The sequence below is a fragment of the Saccostrea echinata genome, unplaced genomic scaffold (genome assembly GCF_033153115.1).
Source record: "Saccostrea echinata isolate AGI-Se365-2 ecotype Australia unplaced genomic scaffold, CSIRO_AGI_Sech_v1 ptg000058l, whole genome shotgun sequence".
Lineage (NCBI taxonomy): Eukaryota > Metazoa > Mollusca > Bivalvia > Ostreida > Ostreidae > Saccostrea > Saccostrea echinata.
In genome coordinates this window covers 2,467,521-2,494,112 of record NW_026889807.1, presented here as the reverse complement: position 1 = coordinate 2,494,112, position 26,592 = coordinate 2,467,521, and the positions used below count along the sequence as shown (strand labels likewise).

At 31.5% G+C, this 26,592-nt stretch overlaps 3 protein-coding genes across 3 annotated transcripts; all 3 read left to right on the top strand.

Annotated features, from left to right (window-relative positions):
- Nucleotides 1-243: 243 nt before the first annotated feature.
- LOC133174541 (angiopoietin-1-like) lies at nucleotides 244-2,742 on the top strand. Its single transcript, XM_061309653.1, has 2 exons — nucleotides 244-463; nucleotides 2,561-2,742. Exons 1-2 carry the CDS (start codon nucleotides 244-246, stop codon nucleotides 2,740-2,742), a joined length of 402 nt encoding a protein of 133 aa, XP_061165637.1.
- Nucleotides 2,743-7,332: 4,590 nt separating this feature from the next.
- On the top strand, nucleotides 7,333-14,760 carry LOC133174540 (microfibril-associated glycoprotein 4-like). Its single transcript, XM_061309652.1, has 6 exons — nucleotides 7,333-7,549; nucleotides 9,078-9,220; nucleotides 10,577-10,679; nucleotides 12,992-13,156; nucleotides 13,391-13,483; nucleotides 14,741-14,760. The coding sequence occupies exons 1-6, from the start codon at nucleotides 7,333-7,335 to the stop codon at nucleotides 14,758-14,760; spliced, it is 741 nt and encodes a 246-aa protein (XP_061165636.1).
- Nucleotides 14,761-18,930: 4,170 nt separating this feature from the next.
- On the top strand, nucleotides 18,931-24,259 carry LOC133174538 (C1q-related factor-like). The gene is made up of 2 exons (XM_061309651.1): nucleotides 18,931-19,180; nucleotides 23,778-24,259. Exons 1-2 carry the CDS (start codon nucleotides 18,931-18,933, stop codon nucleotides 24,191-24,193), a joined length of 666 nt encoding a protein of 221 aa, XP_061165635.1. The 3' UTR covers nucleotides 24,194-24,259.
- Nucleotides 24,260-26,592: the final 2,333 nt, after the last annotated feature.

Here is a 26,592-nt window from a genome sequence, read left to right as displayed (position 1 = left end):
CCGATGTTAGTAAGTGTACATGTACCATATTCTTATTTTTTGGCAACTTATCTACATTTTTTTTTTCTAAAGCTTGGTGATTAAATTACAGAAGAACAATTTAGCGATAAGATTGAGAAAAAAAATCGATTATGATAGTACCAAGGAAAACGAGTTCATCCTTCTTGGATTTTTTAAACGTTAAGATATAAAAAAAAATACATTCAAAAAAATATTTAACTTAAACGAGCAAGAGATCAAATGATGGCGATGATGTGGAAATATATCTTCGTGTCCGGTTTGTTGTTTACGAGTTCTCAGTATCTTAATTTGGGTGAAAAAGATGAGTGCGACAGTAATGAAAACATAATGGAAAAACTGCAAACGCTAGTGAACCAGCAGTCAAAGCTTCAGCATGAAATAGATCGGCTGAAAAATGATAAGGAGGAATTAAGAGTTTTGCTGACCAACTGTTCATCAACAAGTACGTATAATAAAGATATTCTGCTTTAATCGAGAGGCCTTATAGAAAGAACTTGAAACTTTGGACAACTTTTGAAGTCTATACACATTGACCAAATTGACAGAATAGGATTCCATTTTAAAATCATGATTATGTTGAAACAAGTTAGAAACCGATAATTAATCGTTGAATCCAGAATCGGAAGAATATAGACTGTGGTGTTTAGGTTTTCGTTTATATGCTTAGTATACGTAATTATTTCAAAAATAGCAAACTGGATGCTGGATACATGATCAGTCTAACTCATGTCAGATCTTTTTATCCGTTCACGTTAATTGCCACACTCGATATGATGACAATTTATAAATGGTAATCTTTTATGACCTTTTAAATATTGAGGAAAAATTCGCTAGCAAGAATCTACAAGCTTGTTCATTTGTCAAGGAATATATTTTTAATCTAATTTAAACATTTGGTTGTTTTTTTTTTTTCTAAAGTACTTTTTAAAAAATAAATTTATGTACATTCATATAATAAATATCAAATAATATTTCAGGCCCGTAGCAACTGTTTCAATAGTGAGAGGGTAGACTCCAACAAAAATCTGACCCCCCCCCCCCAAAAAAAAAAAAAATTCTGTGCTCGACCTTATAGCAACAATCAACCAGCAGATAATTGAAATTTACTGTAGCAATGTAACTATCTCAGAAAAAATGGGGCGGGGCATTTATTGTAAAAAAAAATTAAAATTTTTACTACAACGGGCCTGTATTTGTATTCAAGTTTTGATATCTACAAAAACTCTTCCCCTAATCACTAAACATGTAGGCATGTAAGTCACCCTTCTCCATTTATGAAGAATTTTCTTGATATAATTACTTTGTAAATGATCTGACGTGAATCAAAGCAAAGCAATGTTTAATTTTTATATTTTGATTTTTTGCTAAGTAAATTTGTGCATTAATCTTTGATTTATATATCTATTTATATATTTTCGTTATTAATAAGTACAAATTTTAGATTTTTTTTTTACTGAATGCTGCTGTTGATTATTATTAACTAGGCAAGGTATGTATATTGTATTTCAAGGTTGGTTTAATAATCGCAACTAAAAAAAGCAATAAAAGTTTTATTATATGATTTAATTACATATATATTTACAAAGTCGATAGATTTTTTGATTGTTTATATTTGTTGAAACTCTAACAATAAACAGTGAGAATAGCAAGGTTAAAACATAGGTTAACTGTTGCACAAATTTCGAATTTCTTATTAAAATCTATTTTTGAAGGAAAAACGGCACGTAACACTTGTTTGGAATATGAGGAGGTGAGGAGGTAAAAAATGGAAAATGATCTTGAAAAATAGACAAGTCAAAAAAGGAAAAATTCTCTGAACCGATATTTTTTTTTTTCGGGATGGAGTGAGGGTGTTTGGATTCATGAGCGTAAGAGGACTTTCATTATATTTTATCAAAAAGTGAGGGACAGCCTTTCATTGAAATTTTTCATTCTAAATCGATTGTAAAAAAAAAAAAAAAAAAAAAAAAAAAAAAAAAAAAAAAAAAAAAAAAAAAAACCTCAACTCTTTATACTACGTGCCTGAAATGTTACATTCATCCGTACAGAAGTCGGGTGTATGTAAAAAACTTTTCATAAATACATGTAATTCTGTCAGCTTAGAAGTTTGCAATCTACTTTAGTCCAATGTAAGAAAATACTTTTTTGATCACCTGAATGGTCACATGCAGGTAAAAATTACATATTATTTTTTTTTCTGCAATATTGGATCTCAGCCAATTTGAGAGCTAGGAATTATTCACAAGTATAGTTAAAAGGAGAAAGAAACAATGTAACAGTTTTAATAAATTCAATCTACAGAATATTGACAAGGTATTAACAATTAGGTAACAGTAGAAATGGTAGCCTTGTTGATCCTTATAATGGCAAAATAATGAATTAAAGTTGGATTATACAATTTCCAATAAAACCTGCACATGCACTAGGACATTTTTTTAAATTTACATGAATTTCCAAGCATTTTAGTTTGAAAAATTTACAAAAAGGTCAACCTTGTAGATTTTTTTTAATATTTTTTTTTCTTTTTTTTTCTTTCCAGATGATCAAACCCGTTCATTGGATTGTTCCGATATTTACAACAGTGGACAAACAAAGACTGGGGTTTACAAAATTTACCCCTTTGGTGAAAACAACAGGGCTGTTTCCGTGATTTGCGAAATGGATTCACCAGGGGGAGGTTGTACGGTAAAGGACAGTAACTCGGGTATCCAAAAGGCATAATAACGTACAATGCTTAGTGTATCCTTAAACAATAATAACGTACATTTATTAGTTTATTCTAAAATTATGATGATCCAAAATAAAATACAAGTATATCCTTAAGTCAAAATAGTGGTGACTACATAGTACATGTACATTGATAATTTTAGCGTAATCATGAATTATTTATTTATTCCAAGTTTGAAATACTATATAACACTGAGTGGATGCACAAACTAAAATGAATATCTAACATGTATAACTGACTTCCTCCATAAGCTAACCTATGAGAACAAACAAACAAACAAACAAACAAACAAAAAAAAAAAAAAAAAAAACATACATGTAGTAGTATTGATTAATGTAAGAACAAAAATAAAATATTGTCATTGTCCATCCATGAACATATTTTACTTATTTTATCCATAAAATTTCATGACAATTGCACATACATGTATTATATCTTTAAATCATTAATAAGTCATGTGTGATACAACTTGAGGTATAAACTATAATAATTTATGGTACGAATGATGTCCATAAACCATTAAAATATCCATTTATACGAAGTGTATACTTATAACATACTTATACCTATATCATAATTAATAGAAAAGTGTATTTTATTACCAAAATAACGTACAGTGCGTATCATACAACAATTCTCTTTGTTTAATTTTCATATTCCCTTTTGAATTAATTGATGTATCACTCCTGTCAATTTTATTCAAAAACTGAAACCAATGCATGAACGAAAGTGAGTTAAGGCTAGGCATAGACATTTCTATGCAAATAAACTAATTAGTGAATATATGAAATATGAAGAAAACGAACACTTATAAACCCCAAATTTAGAACGAAACGGCACAGTAATGAAGAAGTAGGGCGTTTGCTTCGTGACCAGAGGGCCCGGGTTCGATTCTCGTTCGCCGCGCCGCGTCAAACCTAATTAAGAAGTAAATGTATGCAGTGATTCTTCCTTCGCCAAGCATGGAAGTCATGGGTCTTTCGGATGAGACCTTAAAAACCAACGTATTTGCACGATAAAGTACCCCCACTGCTCAATGGCCCTGAGTGCCGCGTATAGGTCTAAATTTAAAGCCTTTAACCAGTATATGATGACCTCTCTATATGAGGGAAAAATTCTCCAATGGGTAGTAAATCAGTATACCATCAATTTGGGAGCTGAGCAAACACAGACCTTCACAAACATTAGCGATGGGATCAGGAGGCATGGAGCAGTAAGCATCCCCTGTCGACCGGTCACACACCCCTAAATTTCCTTGATACAAATTGTAAACGTATTAGTTTTAACAGTATTCATACTTCAGCGCCTTTTCCAATCCTTCTTGATCGCTAATTATGAACATACTAATATATTATTAAAACTAATACATATCACTGAAAAAAAACTTTGTGCGCTTGTCAACATTGAGCTATTCTGTTTAAAAGGACAATAACACTTATTTTTAGTGTGCTAACTTATATATGATTACAGTATATATTCAATGAACCAGGTGATACAGAAGAGGCATCGAGAAAATCCTCGTGTAAATTTCAATACGTATTGGGATGAATATAAAAGAGGGTTTGGGAATGTTCGAGGAAATTATTGGCTTGGTAAGTAACAGAAAAGATACACATTAATATTAATTTAAGCGGTATTATTTTCTAACATAATTTTTTTCTTTAAGGATCCTTCAGGTAGTATGGGCATGCATACTTTTTGAAATTTGAATACGAGTAACTCTTTACGTGTATTACCAATACGTCATGGAACATTGTATTGCAATGTTTACAATGTAAATCCCTATTACAATAAATTACCTACTACAGTTAATGGTGAGGTAAACGAACAGTGATTTTTCTCATAAATACCGAAAACAAAATGAATCACAGACAAAAGCACAGACAGTTTGCTTTTTTTTGGTTTGTTTGTTTGTTGTTTAATGTCCCTCTTGAGAATTTTCACTCATATGGAGACGTCACCACTTGCTGGTGGAGAGCTGCAATTTTTTTACCTATGCTCGGGACTCAGGGCCATGGAGCATTGAGGGATCTTTTTCGTGCCAGCACCTACTGCGACACGGTACCTCGGTCTCATCCGAATGCTGAATGACCGGTTTCCATGTCCCACAGTGGGATTCGAACCCGCTACGTAAGTCTTACCTCCTTACTCCGCGACTCTAGAGTTTAATGGTGGCTTAAGTAAGTTAAGACATTACGCATCTATAAGCTGCAGCTTTAAGATGGCTTAATCGTGGCTTAAAGGAGTATGGACATTGAGCATCTATAAGCTGTAGCTTAATGGTGGATGAGAGAAATCAACTTCTTTAAGCCCCCCTTTAAGCCGCCCTTAAGCCGTTTTAAACGAATGCTTAAAGATGTTTTTTCGTCTTTTACAGTATAACTATGTTGTCTGAGACAGAAATTATCCGTTTCACTGTAAAGTCCGGCCGTTATCTTTATTTACACTTTTATATGAACACATTGCAATTACAACCGTCACCCTTCTATTCAAGCACAAAAAAATTCATTAGTTTTTCACACCTTTAAAATTTTCTTTCAAGGAAATGATGCCATTCATAAATTGACCTCTTTATTCCCAAACCATCTGTACATGAGAATGAAAAGTACGAGTAACCAGTCGTTCGAAGTAAAGTATACATCATTTTCCATCTCTGATGAGGCAGATGGTTACAGATTTTCCTTGGGAAGGAGTTTAGGAAGCATAGGTGAGTGTTTATTTTATTCACAGAATATCATGAATTTGCATATAAATATAATCTCTAATAGCTTTTTTTTTAAATAATTATTATTCAACAAGTTGAATGTCTTCTTTCTTTTGATGAGGGGATAAAAAAAACCAGAATTGCTTGGATAAAGCTAATCAAATCATAAACTATGGAATTTATTAAAGTATTTATTTACCTTATTTTATGAATTTTATCGTATTTTCACTTCCCGTTGGTCACTTTATACCGGTATATGCTACTTTACAAGGTCAATAATATTAGGCTACAAATATAATGCAAAATGAAGAAAAGAAGAAAAAGACTTTTAAAATAAGATTTGTTTGTTTCAATGATTTTATCTAATGTATTTTTTTACATTCTACTCCCATCTTTAGCTTTCTTGTGTATGAATGCCAACATATTAATTTTTTGTTTATATGCTATCCAAGGCCTCAAGTTTTGGATTACAAACTGTAGAAAAGAAATCAAAATTTTTAACCCGAAATCCAACATTTAAATTTGTAAACATGTAATTATTAACATATATAGCTACTAGGCATTGATAAAACAAAGATGTTTATTAATTTTACAATATTTACTCATTTATTATTTTAAAAAAAAAACATTGTTCTGTTCTAATAGGAGATGCATTTCAACGTTACAGTCCGAATCAGAAGTTTTCTACATTTGACAAAGACAATTCCAACAAGTGCGGGGCTAAGTGTAAATCAGGATGGTGGTTCGATTCCTGTACATGGACGAATCTTAATGCCCCTTTTTTGAACATCATCAAGATTTTGTCTGGAATCCATCCATTAACAAAGGGATAAATCTTTTTAGTTCGGAGATCTTAATTAGAAGAAATTGAAACGGTAACAAAAAATAGCGCATTGCAAATCATAGTCTAAAGATGACTCTCGGTGTAAAATTTTTCCACAACGAGGAATTTAAATTTATTCACATTCAGAGGAAATGTTGCGATCATTGTAACACTTCTGGGACAATGAATTACCCTTATTATAAACGTTTAAAAGGTAAATTCTAACTTTGTTTAAATACAGGTGAGATTTAATTTTTAAGAAACAGCAACATCGTGATCAACATATTTTGGCAGTGTATTAGGTTTTTTAAACAATAAATTTCGTGTCTTAATAAGATAGATGATGTTTTTGTACTGATAATAAACTCTTCGTCAAAGAGAGAAAATGGAATTATGGTCCAAATTTGGTTTACCTTTGTTCATTTTTCTCGTGAGTCTAGAAAACTCAATTGCTGTAGTTTATGCTATGTAAGTAAAAGTTTCCTCTTTTTTCAAGAATTATCTTAAATAACTCGAGTCCCTTAAAAAGCTTGGTATAGAGAGATCAAGAGTACTATCAATGTTTTACTTAAAGGCTGATTGATGACTTACTGGGACATATGATAAAGAATAAAATGGGACTTACCAGGGAATCTTTAGCACAGTTTTTGTGCAACGTACAATCATTGTAGTGATATGTAGTGTGTAATAAATGTACATATTTACACACTACAGCTCCCAAAATTATCTAAATATGTATATTTACACACTGTAGCTCACAAAAATTATCATTATAGAAAACAACTATAAGTACCTTTCTACAATGGAAGATTAATCGATTGGTTAAATGAAAACAGGAGTATTTTAATATTTAAAAAAATTCTAATAGCTTATTAAAGTTTTCATTAGTTCTAACAGTGTGTTTACAAATTCACGGCTGAACAGTTAAGGTATACGACTGAAAAAAAAAATCCGATATTAAATTACAAAACAAACTTGACCACTTTCATTTTCAGTGGGCATTTAAACCATAAGACCTTAAATTACTTAGGGTGAAAGAACGGGGGAGTTTAAATCATGGCGATGGTGTGGACATATTACTTTATGTCTTGTTTGTTGTTTACAAGTTCTCAGTATATTCCTTTAAATAAAAAATATGACTGTAAAAGTAATGATAAGTATGAGAAGATGATGGTAGAAATTCAAACACTTCGGGACCAGCAAACAAAGCTTCAGCGTGAATTAGATGAACTACGACAGGATAACAAGGAAATCAGGGATTTGCTGATCAGCCGTAATTTAACAAGTGTGTATAATATTGATATCTCATTATAATCTGAAGGCCTGATTACTTTATTTTGGCTAATCTGAAGTGAGGAAATTATTCGCTATTCACTATTTGAATAGAAAACCATATTCTAAAATGGGTTCACGATTCAAACTACCGGAAGTTTCCTGATAAATTTTGTTCAGTTGTAAAGGTGCAGATAACGAACGGTGATGTCAATAAATCTATAAAGAACATATTTTTTTTTTCAAGAAACTAAATAACTTTTATCTTTTGATTGTCTACATTTTTTTGTAATTTGGAACATTGTGTTCCCTATTATTCTTTAGTATTGTGACGTAATTAAGAATTAATTTAGAAACAAAAAATTAGTTGGAGATCAAGAGTAGGTTGACTCTGTTAAAATATTGGCAATTCTTCATATACAGTAGAGAAGTGAATCCAAAATCCAGAACTTACTGACGTATATCTCATTTATATGCACAATGACATGGAGTAAGATATTTAACTCAGATTTGAATGTATGTGTGTTTATTAAAGTATTTATTTAAGTAATTTTTAAAAGGAACTTACCTTGTGGCATTAAAATAAGAAATATGCAATATTAACATTGTAGGTTGAATATGTATTTTTTCTTCATTTTTAACAATGCAATACTGCAGTTTTGTCATTTGAATGAAAGTGACATTTTTTTCAGTAAAAATATTCATTGTAATTTCTCAGCAAACATCTCGAGTTTCCTCCCTTGTCGAAGAGTTTAATACAGAAAAAAAACTTCCAGTAGATAGCTAGAGCAAATAACGATTCTTTAACTACTGTTAAAACTTCCAAAAATTTTTGAGTTCTTTTCAAAAACCCATATTTATAATTTTTAATCAGCATAACGTTTCAACAAAGACGTCAAAGCTTAAGACATTGTATTACGTAATGACAGTAGCAAAAGAAGAACTGTATACCAACTGCAATAAACAATAACAATCTCAATGCTTTGTTGTTGGATGTTGAATTTATTCAATATTTGAATCTAACAGACAAAAACTAAGTAAAAAATTTAAAGCGGAAAAATATGATCAGGTTAAGTGAAATCCGAAGGCATTTTTTCATAAATTATAGAAATATAGGAAAAATTGAATTTCTTGAAATATAAAATTCCAGTATTCAATGTATTTTAAAATTATGGAAGACCGTTTTGATGTCTTCTGAAAGTTAAAATATTTAATCTTTAAATAAAAAAAGATTAAAAACTTATTCAAAAGTTCTAGGAAAGAGTGAAAAAAGGAGAATATGTTTGAGGTGCAGCGGCATCTGAATCAATTTGTCTCAACTGTATTTAGAAATAGAAACATATGGGGTTCTTAAGATATCATTTCCTTCACTTAAGGTACATGTATTTTATAATCATGAAAAAGCTTTTCGATGTCAAGGGAGAGTAAAAATCTACCAACTATAAAAGGGTATATCAAGGGATAAACTATGCATGAAAGTTTGTATCACATGTCCTTTTTTATGTTTCCTTACGTTATTTTTTTAATAGGTAATCAATCACCCTTGGATTGTTTTGACATTTATACGAGTGGACAAAGAGACACTGGGGTGTACCAAATTTACCCATTTGGTGAAATCAACAATGCTGTTAACGTCATGTGTGATATGGATTTGCAGGGGGGAGGTTGGACGGTAATGTACAAAATCTGTTTGTCTGTTTGGTTGTTCGTTGTTTATAGTCCGTTCGAGAATTTTTTCACTCATATTGAGACGCCACTTCTTGCCAATTGAGGGCTGCGAATTTGTGCCTGTACTCAACACTCAGGGTCCTTGAACAATGATGGATCTTTCTCATGAAAGCACCAACTGCAAAAGAGGTTCTACGGATTCACCCGAATGTGTCCTAAACCCATCATTCGTCCTTTCGATTGATGTTTCGTATATAAAGTTTATGATGAGAAATGATTATTAAGTTAAAAGATAGAAAACCTTTTGTCTTGGAATATAATCTTTGATGTCATTCTCATTTTTCTTTGAGATTACATGATTTGTTGAAAATTTTCAAACATTTAAGAGGTTGATAAAGCTAATGACTGGGGTATAGCATGTGTTTTCAAGCCTCAAAGAAAAAAAAACAACACTAATTTGATTTAAAAAAAAACTTATCAACAAGCTAAAATTGCAATAGCTATTCCAACAAAATTCTGTCGAACAAGTGTAACTTGTTATTATTTCCAATCACGAGTTTGATGAAACAGTTATTTCGTTAACAACTAGTGGATAAGTGTATAAAAGCTCGTCGTATGTATCAATCTTTAGCATGTCCATGTTTATATAACCTTTTCTAGTAATGGTGCATCATAATTAAATAACAACCGGCACAGTAGCTCAGTCGGTAGAGCACTCGCTCTGTGATCAGAAGGTCGTGTTTTCGAATCACGGCCTCGACTGACCTTAGTCGATAAAAAAAAAAATTGGTAGCAACTGTTCGTTCGCCAAGCGCTCGGCACTTTGAAGTAAAAGTTGCGGGTCCTTCGCATGAGACCTTAAAAACCGAGGCCCCGTGTCACGGAAGGTTGGCACGATAAAGAACCCTCACTGCTCTATAAATAAATTGAAGCTCTTCACCGATATACGGTGACGTCTCCATATGAGTGAAAAAAAATTATCGAAGGGGACGTAAAACAACAATCAATCAATCAATCATAATAACGTATGGAACCGGATTTATACGTTGAACAACTAGTCCCCTGCTATACTTAATTTCCTTGTTCTTTATCATAATGTATAGAATGATATGAACCTTCAAATTTATAATAAGGTATGAGCGTATCGTAAAAAGTACTCGTTTTCATCTCTCTCTCTCTCTCTCTCTCTCTTTTTCGTTTTTTTTTTTTTTTTTTTTGGTTTGTTTGAATTCATTTCAGCGTTTATTTCAGTTTATTCAAAGAGCAATTTTTTTTGAGAAGAGGTTATCGTTTTTAAGAATTCACTAGATGTCCTGTAAAAATTACCTTTAGACGTATATATTTTTTTTCATTGCTTCAGGTAATACAAAACAGGCATCGAGAAAATCCACGTGTAAATTTCAACACTACATGGGATAAATACAAAAGTGGATTCGGGGATGTTCGAGGAAATTATTGGCTTGGTAAGAAAATTAACCTATGACAAATATATGCAAGTGATATATCAATGTTAGCGGCATAACCTTGAAATAGAATTGGTTAAGATTGTTTGGGTTTTCTTTAATAAAGCTTTCCTAATCATATACAGAGAACAGAAGTATGATGTGGAAAATGAACAGCAATCAATTACATGATTAGTAAAATATTTACTGGAAAAGGGAGTGTTTATTGTTATAATTATTTTTTCACGAGTGATATGAGTTTAAATCAATTCACGAATATGATGTAATGCAGATACAATCAATCAATCATTTTTATACAATTTGTTTTTCATTATAAAATTTGATTTGAGGATTGAAGAATAGAAATAGCGTTTGCTACTACCTATATATGATATGTACGGATACATGTAGTAGGCCTTTGTTATGTAAACAAAATTTTTCTCCAAAAAAAGACGATTTAACGAGGCCGAGTCTAATTATTTCTACTCTAGAGATTTTGATAAATTTGTTTGAATTAATTTTTACTATTATATTTATTGTTTTAAGATTAAAAAATCGAATGTTTACATGTACCATCCCGATTTCTTAAGGGCCATCTCAAAAGTTGTCAAATTTTATTATTGGACCTTGGGAATTTCTTAAAAAAGCGCCAAATTATCACATTTTTTTCCATATTTTTTTGTATTTCTGCCCTAGAGATTTTTTTTTGTCAGCAAAGTACATAAAAGCTATTGTAAAAAGTCACCAAATTGTGAAATTTCAAAAAAGTTGACCATCTAGGTTGATCTAGGGATTATTACAAAGTTTATTTCTTCAATGTCCAATACCTCTAAAATTGCGATAAAATAGCAATGTTTAGATTGCTACTATGTTTCTTTTCATGTTCTGTGAACAGTTTTTAGTATAATATCCATGGACGTCTTGAACATACAAGCGAGTCATGTGTCATTTTTCAGCGTCATGATTTGCTAACAAAATCAGAAAACAGTGACGGTGTTAGAGCCAGTTCATCGTTTTTTCCTAACTATTGTCGTAAAAGAACATTTTAAGATCCATACGCATTACAGCTAATGTTAATTTTGTATTAAAATCACAATATTTGGGAAAGGTGAAATGTCGCACATATGACTGCATGAAATCAAAAAGCTGCGCAAAGTCATGCAAATTCGAATTAGACTCGGCCTCGTTAAAACATTTGTTTTGTTTGTTATGACGGTCCAAGGAAATGAGTGAAATTCCTCCTAAACGAATGCTGGTTAGGTAAAGCAATGCTTTCTAAAGGTTTGGTCATCCTAACATATTTTGATATGGAATTAAACCAGTAAAAAATGTGATTTATTTCATGAAAACCAAGTAACAATTAAGATTCTCTAAAATCAATTTCATGAGAATTATTTTAAACGTTTTTTTTTTTTTCTTATGTTTAAAAAAATACATTGAATTGAAAATAACAAATAATTTATTAAATCCGATTGTGCTGTAGAAATGAGCATAAACAAAAGCAAAACTAAAAACAATATTCCCCCACCCCCATCACACCACCTCCACTCCCGCTATAAGGGAAGAAAGAAAAATTGAATAGTTAAAGGACACAACGTTGTGCCACTTGCTTCTTTCTAAAGGGGACTGAACACAGATTTGATTTAATATTTTCTAAGATTTTTGATTTAATTTCATGCCTATGACATATTGCTAGAGCAATTCAGACCGATCTATTATAAGAAATCACACATTAAGAATATTGTTTTATCTAAGAAAAACATAAAGCTTCGAACAAATGACAAACATTCCCCACTTCTACAAAAAATAATACATCGTTAATATTTAAGAAAAATGAAAAATTATCAAGTATTAATGGAAAATATAAAACTACATGTATAATCCGAAGATTTGAGAAGCAACACCTCATGGTCACTGAGTTGCTAGTTCCTGTTCGTGTGCTGAGTTGTCAAACAAAACACACTCGGTAAAACGATAATATAAACAATAGAAGAGCTGGTGTCCATGCTTAGAAACAAAATGTTTGACCTAATTTGCCTAGTTTGGCCGCTATCGTAGTGCACTACGATAAGGTCCAGGTGACGTAATGTATAAGGACATCCCGAGCCCTCTGCTACAACTTAAATTATTTTTTTTTATGTAAAAATAGAAATTTAAATACTATATATATAAGATTACATGTAGATGTAGTAGTAATTTAATCACCTATGTCTTTTATAACCATAATTTATGCGATAAGTTAAACAGAGTTCAAAGTATGGTACTGCAAGTTAACTTTGTTCTTTGTCCTCCTTCAATCAGTATTGTTTTTTAATACAAATTTCTCTTTACAGGAAATGATGTCATTCACAAATTGACCACTAAATCCCCAAACGACCTCTACATAAAAATGAAAAGTACAAGTAACCAGTCTTATAAAGTAAAATATACCTCGTTTTCTATTTCCGATGAAGCTGATGGCTATAGGCTTTCTTTGGGGAACAAATCAGGACGCATTGGTGAGTGTTTACTTCTTCTTAGAAAAAAAGTGTCTTCAGAAGATAATTCTATATACATGTACGTTTGTATGCAAATCTGAAAAAAAGAAGGCATCGTTGTAATATGTATTATTTAACAAAATATCCAATAATATATATATTCGCAGTTATTTAAGGGGGAAAATAGAAAATTGAAAGTTTTTCTAAACAATACTTTCTTTTTTAGTTTTCTTTCTTTTATTTTTTGCATTGTAGATGATGCATTCAAGAGTTACAGTATCCTAAATGAGCCATTTTCTACCTTTGACATGGACAATAATCACAAATGCGGTGTTCTCTGTGGATCTGGTTGGTGGTATAATTACTGTACATGGTCAAATCTAAATGCTCCTCTTTTTGAACATCATTCCGATCCGGTCTGGTATCCATTGATTACTCAAGGAAGATTTCTTTATCATACGGAGATGCTGATTAGAAGACATTAAAGTTGTGTGATATTTTGATTTTAGGTCAAAACATCTCTCAGTATTATATGTTTAATATTTATTCATATATTTTCGAGCTTCAAATTCATTGCAAGTCTTCAAGAAAAAAAATCTTTAGTAAACTTTACAAACTTTTCTAATATTAGGAATTGAAATATTTTCTTTGCATGCTATTTTTTTCTTCGGATTCTGTGTTTCCCTTTTGACCACTCTATTCTTTTGGTTCTAAATTAAAATCACAAAAATTTAATCATATACAGTAACATGTTGTATGAGAATCAAATAAACAATGTGTTAGATGTATTGAGGACGTTTTATCAATCATCAATCATTAATATCGCTGGTGTCAATATATACCTGTGTAGTGAGGGTTGGTATATATTGTAGCCGGCGACAATATGTTTAGGGTGACAAAATGCACTGTAACAGACCCTTATTTTACACTTTTTGTTTAGACCAACTGTCTTGGAATGAGTTAATGGAATAGGGTTAAACCAAAACTCAACTTGAAAGTCTACAATAATTGTAAGTTATCTCGTAGGACACCCCGAACTGACCTTTTTTGTTTTCATCTCTTCGGTATTTGCTTGTGTAAATCCTCGGGATTATTTATATATTATCACTTTTTTGGTCTTTTTTCCAGGAAACGACTGGAGTTCCATGTGCTTTATGTATTATATTAATTTAAAAAAAATATTTAAAAGCATAGTCGTAAATAACCCAACCTCCTTCAGTTAAAAATTAAAGTGTTTAATTTATAAACAAAATGGAATGAATATTACATAAGAAAATTTTAACATGCCCGGTTCCACAGATATTTGAACTGTAAGATATATGCAAGTAAGACTTTAGATAAAAACAACATTTAAATCATATTAAAAATTGTGTGAACATTTCTTGTACCCAGCATGTTACGGATTTGTTCTCAGTATGTTCATTTGACCGGAAAAAGATGTCTGAAAAAGTTTTGAATTGTATGAGAAAATGATAATAATAAAAAAAACCACTTCTAACACAGCAAACAAAGCTTCAGCGTGAATTACATGAACTACCTCAGGATATCAAGAAAATTAGAGATTTAATAAGTTTGCATAGCAGGATATTTTATTTCTAATTGTAGGTCCTGCACACTTTGAGTAATTTGGAATACTGTGTTTCTTATTTTTCCTTAGTATTATGATTTGGTTAATAGAGGAAGAAATTTTATGTTTGACTGATCGATTGAGTGTTATTTTACGTCCCATTTGAGAATTTTTCACTCATATAGAGACGTCACTATATATTGGTGAAGGGCTTCAAATTGATACCTATACTCGGCACTCAGGGCAATTGAACAGTAAGGGTTCTTTATCGTGAGACCAGACTTGGATTTTTAGACCTCATCCAAAAGAACCAAGACTTTCACTTCTAATGCCGGGCGCTTGGCGAAGGAGCAGACACTATCTATGTTTATGTCTTAGGTTTGACGCGACGCTGCAGACAAGAATCGAACCAGGGCCTTCCAATTAGGAAGAAAAAAAACATGAAAGTAAAATAGATAGGCCTAATGATCTGAATGAAATTTTATTGGGAATGTAGCTTAATTACTTGCTTTACCTTGGCACATTAGCTTTTTGTTATTTAAAAAGTTCCCTATAATTGCCTATGTAGAACTTAGACATTGTTATTAATGAATGTTTCTAGAAAATACCGAAGAAATTCATATCACAAGGCATGATATTCAATTTGCACACGTACTACTAGAGTAACGGCCAGTCCGGAATTTCCCGGTTTATTCAGCTACGGGTTTTCTTTGTATATCTCGGAAGTGGAATCATGGAAGGCACGATTTTTTTTGTAGCCTATTGTTTTTGACTCTGTAAGAGTATACCAGTGTCTAACAAATTTGGTATGTATATATTTCACCTAAACAATGTCTTGAGTATATTTTGCATAAGTTTTTTTGCTTTATTTTGGAATAACATTGAATATTGAAATGTACTCAGGTACGTTAAGGAAGGCATGAGTTCACATCTGTGATGCACCGTATGGGATGTTTCATTGTGACATTATTAAAAATTTAACAAGCGACAAAAATATATTTAACCACATGGTGATGCGTAAATAACAACTTGCATTCATTTATTTTATCAATTATTTATAAAAGCTTGTAAAATCATAACATTTGAAAGCAATAATGCCGAATTATTAGAAGCAAATCTTATGTCATAAATGACGTCACTAGCCTTGACTTGACTCAGTACAAGTGATCCAGAGGAGTGGATCCATTGGTTTAATAATTACAAAAATGCTTAAATAAATACAAAACCATCGCAAATGTTTAGATTTAATCAATAAAATTAAAAGGAAATAATTTATTTAAAACTATAATGTAGATTATTAATTCATTTCTAGTGCTATGGAGCTGCACAAAGTCCGAGAATGTAAAGAATATCTCTTACACGATAAGTGTATACCTGATTAACTTCAAAAGTGCAAGGGCATAGACTAGACTGTTTGAGCTGAAATATGGAATATCAATTGCTTATATTATGTATATTTTGAAAAGTGCTGGGAGCTGATTCCAGTCGGCTTAACATTATTCCGAAACAGCTCAAAGAAGCTCCCAGCACTTTTCGGAAAGTCAATGTAAATATTTTTAATATGTATAATTTTTTTTCTCCAAAAACATGCGTATGCCCTTGCACTAGCCTCATTTTTTACATTCAGCTGAACAATTCTATTTTTATACCAGTCACGTGACACACAGCTGATATACATGCCATGTAATTGGTACTGAGTAAGCCACAAACCTATCCATTATGAATATCTATATTACCATTCCTACATGTTAAAAGTTACTTTGTTACAAAGATTTTTAAAAATGATACCTATTAAGAATGTACTGAGATCGCATTTTCCATTACCTTCCTTAACATAGCTGAGTAAACATACCCATGTGGGCACAGTGTACAGTACGTAACGAAAGTAATTCTTAATCTTGCTATATTGTATATTTTTAAATTATAAAGTCTTATTAAAATTCATAATTTAGAGAATAGGAATTATAGTAAACATACATATTTATGTCTTAATTCAAGAAAGATGACATGTTTAAAGTATCATGCATTACATTGTTATTTCATTCTTTATTGTAGTCAATTGCATCAAAATAATAAACATGATGGAATTTGGATATGAACATGATTTATAGTTATACTGGTATAAATTTGGAAGGATACAATTAGTTCTCTTTTTAGTACAGTGATGAAACATTTTATTAATATAAAACAAGGGATACTCAGGGAAGAAATACATAATTGTACATGGGAATATACGAGGGTTGTTTTGAAATTGCTGAGACGTTTACTTTTAATCCATAAAAGGAAAAAGATAAATTCATAAAATTCGTCAACATTTATCAGGAAAAAAAACAAAACAAAAACAAATGTGTAAAATGTCTAATTAATAGAATAATTAGATATATCCCGGTGAAATTATAACCTTGCATATGTCTGTTGACCTGGAACAGCATCGCTAAGTCATTTTAACGCCACGCCAGCCGTAGATCTTTTCTCTTGCAGAAACGATCAGGAAGCGTTAACTCTATTTTTCTCTGTCATCACAAATAACATTCCAGAAATCAAACTCTGTCTTTTTTTAAATGATTCTTTAGAAAAAATAGATAAAATGTGTATTGTTGCTACCCTGATGTAAAATTACATAAATGTCATATACAGGTTGACTTAGCATCATGCAGTGCCGATTTTTGTATTGCGAGTCAACGTTTATCCTTAATATATGATGGTTGTCCGGAGCCTTTGTTTTGACTCTGGTTGAATGTTTTATAAGAAAAAAAAGTACACCATTGAAAAAAAAAAACAAAAAACCTTAGACATTTTTATTTGCATTGTTATTGTTTAAGCAGGCCGTTTGGTCTGGATATGTGGTCCCCACCCCGATATATAAAATTTTAGGTATGTTCGCTGCGCCGCCTTAACGTCAAAATCCATTTTGTTGTCGTAATCTGATTTCTATACCGTGCTTAACTTTATTTCGTGATATTCGTATTTCTGATCAAAATTCTAAGAAACTCGCACAAAATGACACAAATATAAAAATAAAAAAATGCTAACATAACTTGAATTATTTTTGTGCTTACTTTGGGTCCACTGGGAGTTTGAACTTAGGTGTTACATGATTTTAATATCCGGTTTCGTGACTTCGCCGGGTAGGCCTACATTAATATACCATTGAAACTAAGAAATGAAATATTTTGTAAAATATTTCTTGCTTTTATTAATTCTTAGTGGTTGTCAAACGTGTATGCCAATTTTCATCAAATGGCGTTCATTTGAAAGAAGAATAAACACAATGTCCCAATAATTTCGGAACAGTCCTCGTTTGTACTTATATATTTGAATCTGTAGCTCTTCACTGTACATTTATGATATTTCTGTTTTCTGTGGTTTAAAACACATTGAAATGTTACACGTCTTAATTACAACATTGAAGATAGGGGCATCATCGGAATCTAAAGTATACTGTATGTATAAGTTGATTTCAAAATCAAGACAAACCTGTATTATCTAAGGGGCATAATTTTTTTGTCCAATTTGATTCAAACTTTTCCGAAAAATATAACCTGTCCTTTCCTTATCAACAGCAAAAATTGAAAGGGTTAAACTATTTCTAAATATTTTTATTCATTCATTTTAATGAAGATCTTTTTCAAATTTGTAAAAGTTGGACAACTTCCCTTAGATTTTGTCAATATTTACAACAGTGGAAAAACGAAGACTGAGTTTAAGAATATACCCATTTGGTGAAATGAATAAATCTGTTCCTGTGAAGTGGATTTATAAGAAATCGGATGGTTGGTAGCATCTAGTACCTGCAGTATCCTTAAATGATGATAAAATCAATAATTTTACATGAAACTATTTTCCTTCTTTAAAAGACAATATTGTTTTACTTGACTAGTTTCCTTGGAAGGAGTTCCGCGTTTGTAGAGGAAAAAAAACACTCTAACAAAAGAAAGTAGATAAAACAAGATCACTATCCTATATCCTGTGCTGATTGAAGGTTAAGTACTTAAAACGTTTATTTGTGTATCCTTTTTGTTAAAATAATGATGAGACTCCACCTAAGCGTGATGGGCGTTTGCATATATATGGCAACAGATCAAAAAAAAAAAAAAAAAAAAAAAAAAAAGAACTCGATTGAAATATTACATAAGAAAATTTAAACACTTCCTGTTCGAAAGTTATTTAAACTTAAGATCTATTTAGGAAACTCGATCTACAATTAAAACAACAAATACATTAAATCATGGCAATGATGTGGATATCTTTCTTCATGTCCGGCGTGTTGCTTACAAGTTCTCAATTTATCTATATGACTGGAAAAGATGACTGCAGAAGTAATGATATGTATGATAAAATAATAGAAAACTTTCAAACATTTCTGAGGCAGCAGATCAAGCTTAAACGCGAAGTAGATCAATTACGACAGGAGAATACAGACATCAGAGGCTTGCTGTCTAAAACAGGGAATTGTAGCTGTACAAATTCGTCGACAAGTATGTATTGTATACATTATTTTCATTCGGAATGCCTTACACACACACACACACACAAATGAAAACGCTAAATCTGATTCCTTAGAAAAACTTTTTTCTTCTTTTTTCTCAAATTTTTATACATCGATGGAATTTATGAATTCACGATTTCTTCTATTTTATGGAGAGAAATTCAATTTTTAGACTCATAGTTTTGCAAATGTTGGGTTCTCCTTTACTCAAGAGGTTACAAAAATTGTTCATTCTTTATCAGAGAAAGTGTGTATTGTATGAATCTCTTTATAACGTTTTGATTTATAAATTAATAAATAATACTATTTGTGAATAAAGGAAGTTATTATACAGGTATCAATAAATTGAAGTTTAAAAAAATGAGTTTTCATAACTGATCTTTTATTGGACCTTTTATTAAAAATAATTGCCAAAAGTCCTACAAAATTACCATATCGTTGAATTTGAAAATATTTGCGATACAACAGAGGCAAAAATCAAACTTTTCATCCTTGATTTTATGCTTTTCTAACGCGATAGTTTCCTTTTTGTATTAATGTGTTAGAGAAATGCAAGTAATATTATAATTTTCTTTACATGTAACATGAAGAAGACGTCGCGATAGGGTACATGTTAAAATGTACGACTGACATTCACGATCGGATAATTTTTTAAAAGCAACCCCCTTCATGTTTGTACTGGGTGAATAAATTTATTATTAAAAACCTAAACAAAAGTACAAGACTGTTAAATCAAACAACCACTTTATTTGCATTATTGATCTTAATTGTATCCAGTACGCTCAGTTCAGATTTTTAATCAACAATTTTAACAAATTTTAATTTTTTTTTTCAATTAATATCCCTTAATAAATATATCTCAGTAAGTTATAGATGACTATAATTAGTGATTGTTTAGTAATAACTATATTTAAACTTTTACTTAATTAAATCAAAGTATTTTAAATATGAAATACTAACTTGTATATCCTGATTCCTTCAATTCTTACTTCGATTTTTAATATGTAAAAAAAAAATTAATTGTGTATTTATCGATAATTTTAAAAGTAAGCACCATCGGTATGATAAAAAAAAACTATCAAGGTTCTTCATCTAAAAAGAAGAAGGGGTTGGTTATAGAGTCAAGTTAGGTCCGTACTACATGTAAACCAAGGAAATACAGATTGCACTATACTAAACCATATTCAACTTTAGTTTATTTTTTTCATACGGATTATCTAGCTATACTAGTAAGAAATTATTGTAAATATACATATTAAAGTTCAATTTATATCCAATTGATTCCGAAATTAAAATTATAAACATGGATTTCTATATCGAATTATAGAACCTTTTTGTATTTTTTAGTAAGTGTCATGTCAGAATTGTTTGTTCACACGGGTTAACTATAGGTTATACTTCCTTTATTATTCTTTATTATTTGTGAAAATGGGGTACATTTGCTGCAATTTTGTAACTTTCAATGTATCAATTTACGGTGAAAACATTTCATCTTAAATTCATTGGATTCATTACAATATTTAAAATTACTATGCCATTTTTATTAAAACAACTATGAAATCCATTTGAATGCGATTCCCTTTTATAATCAAACGTAGAAACATACCCCCAAAAAAACTCGCATTAGTGACGTCACAATGAAGGTACTGAGATGGTAATGAAACTATAAAAAGAATAGCACAGCAAACAAATCTTCAGTGCATTTGTATTCGATTTAACATTCAAAATGTTAACATAATGTAGAGTATTTCATGAAATATGCCCGAGTTACACGTGTGCTTTACACGCCAAATATATCCAAAAAACTTTAAAAAGGTGTTTTATTGTTGAAAATATAGATGAAAGGGCTCTACATCATAGTTTCAGCACAAAATGATCTCTTAACAACATACTACATAGCACTCTTGCATTGTTTCTTTCATCTTTTGCATAGCCAATAAGAATTTAACACAACATGGTATACACCCTTTTGGCAAAAGTTCAGTCCGTCAAAAATAGGCATGTGCACGCATAATATAGACATTTGAAATACTTAATAAACAATTCTCAAGGAAAAACATCTCCTGTTAATTATGATTAAATTGCTTCGGCGTGGGGTTATTTTTTTTTTAATTTATTTTAAGTACCTTAAAAAGCCACACAATCCCTTTAAAGAGAGACAACGAATCTGGCGATCAGAAAAATGGATAAACGATGAAATTATTACAGACATAGAAGTAATGAACACCCCAAAAACAAAGGCGGCACGCATCAATGCTGATCACGTCTGAAGTTTATGCATAGATGTTTATCGATGAATGGGATCTGCAATAGCTTTATAGGCCCTAACGCAAATTTGTTGAGGAAGCGATTTCCCTGGCTAAAGGCAAGCCCAAAATAAAATAAAAAGACAAATATTTCAGCCAGAATTTTTTTTTGAAACTTCCCCTTATAAATTATTTTCATCATGTTCAAGCAATGATCAGCACACACATGAAGTCTGCGTACATCCCACCTCCATCCCACACCTACAATTAGCTAAACATTCCTGTTTATTCTTAAGTTTACTTTCTGAAGTAGTGAATTTATTAAAGAAAGTTTAATTTTTTTATAAAGCTATTAGAAGTTTCGCATATTGAAAAATGTGAAGATAACGAAGATGGATCGATCAAACAATACAAATCTGTGAACAAGACATGAATTCCCGAGGTGGAATCAGTAAGCCTACCTTGTTGACCGGTCTTCCCATTCCCTTGAGCCTTATGTATTGATGAACTAGATGGAACATTCCATTGGCTAATTTAGTATAAGAACAAAGACCTTACAATTGGTATGAATTAAGTCAGCCAAAATACGATCCAATGAGGCTATATTTGCTACTAAGGTCATTATAACGACCAAAGTTACGAAATGCTTATTTTAAACAAGGTTAGTGAAATTCCTTTAGCATCAACTTATCTGTGAGTAATCAACCTGTCTCGGATTAAAAAATGAACGTACCCAGAGCAACCTCTTGAGATCGAATGAGTTGGGAGACATACACATCATATGCAGGTCAAAGTTGAATATTACTACTCAAATACGAGAATTTGACGATGGAAAAGCTGAAGTCATCTCGATTCTCATAAAATTTAATCTTTAAATTGGCCCTTATCGTCAGTAAAACATCCAGATATGAAGCAGATGTGGCAGACAATGTGATGTCGTAAGTAATAAAAAAAAAACACACAAATAATTGACCAAACAATTATATTGCGCAGTTTGATATCATTTTATACGTGTTATGTACAATAGAGCGTACCTAGTTACCTACTCTCTATCGATCGTCTCCTGATAATGAAGTTCACGATATTACCAGGCGACATTATGCATGTTTTATTTATTATAGCAGCACAAGCCTAAGGGTTTTCACATAGGTGTGAAAATATCGGCAGTCAGGGTTGAGATATGTCACATCGTGATCATTTTAAGTTATGATGAATGAAAATCATTAAGTTACAAAAACACAAAAAAAAATTAAGAATTAGTTTCTTAATTAAGCAATGAAAAAATTGTTTATTTATCGTGTTTATCGTGATTTTTTTGCCCCCATATCAAAGGTTCGAGGGTATATAGATTTTGCCCTGTTCGTCCGTCTGTCTAGCTGTTTGTCTGCTTGTCTGTTTGCCTGCTCGTCTTTTTGTCCGAAAAAACTTTAACTTTGCCTATAACTTTTCATTGGTTGGAGCTATGGCTTTCATATTTCACTTGTGTATTCCTTGTGACAAGACCTTTCTTTGGGTTCCACCATATTTGACCTTTTGACCTTGACCTAGGAGTTTGACCTACATTTGAAAAACTTTAAACTTGGCCTTAACTTTTGAACTGTTGGTTCTAGGACTTCCATCCTTTATATGTGTAATCCATGTGACAAGATCTTCCTTCGGATACAAGCAACTTTGACCCTTTGACCTTTACCTTGGAGTTTGACCTACTTTTGGAAAACTTTAACCTTGGCCATAACTTTTGAACGGTTGGTGCTAGGGATTTCAATTTTCACACATGTTATCCTTGTTACAAGACCTTTCTTTGTACACCAACAACTTTGACCTTATCACCTTGACCTACGAGTTTGACCTACTTTTGGAAAACTTTAATCTTGGCCATAACTTTTGAACGGTTGGTGCTAGAGCTTCATATTTCACGTGTTATCCTAGTGACAAAACCTTCCTTTGGAAACCAACAACTTTGACGCTTGGACCTTGACCTTGGAGTTTGACCTACTTTTGGAAAACTTTTACCTTGGTCATAACTTTTGAATGATTGGTGCTTCGGCTGTCATATTTCACCTTTGTATATCTTGGGAGAAGGCCTTTCCTTGGGCACCATTAATTTTGAGCTTGATCTTGATTTTTGACATACTTTTGAAAAAAAAAACACGTTTACCTTTTCCATATCTTTTCAATGGCTGCTGCTAGGATTTCATATTTCACAAGTATATTTCTCAAGACAAGACTTTACTTTGGGTACCAACCAATTGGATTTACATTCGAGAAAGTTCAACGTTTGCTGTAAGTTCTCATACGGGGCATCAGTGTTTCACAAAACACATTTTTTTTTTCTTTCAGATACAAGAAAACAAGTGTATTTCTCAGCTGGAATTTCAAAAATCACGAATTCTTCCATCTGGAATATCAACAGTGTGATTGTATTCAATATAGTCATTTCTAATGAAGGTGGGACATACAGTGCTTCCACGGGAGTGTTTACAGCACCGGTGGACGGAGTTTATGTGTTCAGCTGCTTCATACTGGCTGATAAAACGACCTTTTTTGCATATTTAGAAGTCAACGGCTTAAGAAAGTTTAACGTTCTTGGCTTAACACCTCCCAGTGCGGTTGATGATGTAGACAGTGCTGGAAATCTTGCAATTTTGCACCTACAGCAAGGTGACAAGGTTTTGATGAGACGCACGGGGGGGAGTAATATTAGAACTGTAGAAGATGCGCCTTCCACGACCTTTTCTGGGTTTCTATTGTACTGAAATATCAAGTGGGTCATATGTAAAACATTTTCGAAATTTATATATAATGAAAACAATAAAAATTGCAAGGAATGTCTCTATTTTTCCCATAGTTGTTTATATGTGTTAATTTGAATTATAGTATAATTTCCGTAAACTATTTTCATCGTAGTGGAAAGAGGAAAGGCACTAATTCGAACAATTACAACGGTTGTCCCAAAATAACTTACAAGCGTAGATTTATCGGAAAGTTAGGACATCTTCAACTTTGCCAAATCTGTAATTTAACGGTTGAATGATTTTTCATTCCATTACCGGAAAATGTTTTGAGCCCTTTTAACAGAAATCAATAATTACATGTTTAATTAAATATTTGACAATAATTTGGGTTTTCAAGGGTATGTAGCTGTTAATCAAAAGTATTGCACTAATATTAAAAAAATCCTTCTTTCTTTTCCCGATGGGACCTATGGTAAGAAATCACATGGTGAATTATGATAATCATCCTGCCAAAGTCCTTGGTTACAATAGAGAGAGCGAATGTAAGAAGACGTCGGGTTATTTTTTCTTTTAAACCATGAGCGCATGTTTGTCTATTAATATCCTTTCGACACAACAATATTAATGCAAATATACAACTACTTGTAAACGGAGAACAATAGACAAACATGCGCTGACTATGTATAAAGTCAGTGAAAAAGTGGGCGTCCTCATTATTGTACGGAGAATCAAGGAATTGTGATGACCCCTGCCAATGAAAACTGATTCGGGCTTCGTTAATACATTTTTTTATTCAATGTAATTACGTAAAATTATAGATTAGATGTTGACCATTCCTGTAATTAAAAGAAAAATGCTTGTTTTGAAAAGTTATTTTTTTTTCGCAATTTTCGCATATACTTAAGACCAAGATCTAGTAAATAAAAGGTGCCTACAGATTTCTCAAACTTGAGAAATAAATTCCTTTAATGAGGCTTTATAACTTTAGCTTGGTCAAATAAGGTGTTTCGGGGCATAATTTGTAGGTAAGCAAGAAGAAAAATCATATTTTAGACTGTCATTTTCAATGAAAAACTAAGAAAACCAGTCATGAATACAAGAGCTTTTTTCCATAATAGACAAAAAACTGTATCTAGATTGCCTACAGTCTCTCGGAAAACGGTAATTTGTATATTCTTGGCCTCTTTTTTTTAAAATAATATGAAATTGAATATAGGTATTGGGATTACCTTTCACGTGATTTCAAATTGAATTTCATGAAAATACTTAATTTTGTACATAAATCTTTTAGAGCCGTAAAGTATAGGAAAAGAAAGTTGAAATTGATTATGACGTCATAATGGATCTAGCACCAAAAAGTAGTCTAAAGCATTTACTAGATCTTGACCTTAAGTGCAGTCATCTTTTACTGCCAAATATGTACTCAGAAATTCTGGAAAAGAAATTAAAAAAAATCTTATATAATTAACTATACTAATACTCAAATTATGTTGTTTATGCTATAGCTAATATGAATCTTAAATGTTTTATTTGAACCAGTTTGAAATCTGACTTGTTGCACAATAGTGGCTGTGTTGACACAGACCGTGATCAAATGTTCCGAACTTGAAATCACACCTAAAGAAAAGCCAAAAAATCGAAGATAGCCATAAAATGTTTTTCGATTCTTTGTATTTTAAAATAACAGAAGCGGCTTTCTAAGCATACTAAAAAAAAACAGAGACTGATGTAATCGCACATAATTCATGTTCAAGGTGACCTTGTGCAACTCCTCTGAAAAGTCGAAAAAGAACGTTAACCTTAAAAAATATAGGATTTATTAAAATCATTGTTATTGTATACAAGTACTTGAACATGGTTATACTCTGTTCTTATATGTTTATGTTAAATTATATCACTTAAGATAGTTCACATTTATATATAAAGTCTTTATGATGAGCTAAATTATTTGAGAATGCCAATTGTGTATACGTATTTCCCAAAAGAATTGAACAATTGACTTTATCTTCTTTTTGTGCATCGGAAATTGCTCTGGGTGGCTGGGTGGTAACTGTAATTCTAATTACTTGATTTTTTTTGGTTTTTTTTGTTTTTTTTTTTTTTTGTTTGTTTTTTTTTTTTGTTTTTAAGTATTCATGTGAAAATTTCATTATTTATCGACCAACACACTTTACCTCGTAGAAAATTATATAGAGATACTTTAATCTCTGACTAAGATATAAGCTCAGTCTACAAAATTTTTAGACAACCATTATATAATTTATTCAGTGTGGAATAGATTAATCATGTAAGACAATTTCTTTTTCAGGACCTTATTTATCAGGAATGGCTTATTTTAAAAACGTAGTGGTAAATCAAAAGATACAGAAAGAACTATTTTGGATGGGTAAAAAACAATCACGCAATAATAAAATGCTCAA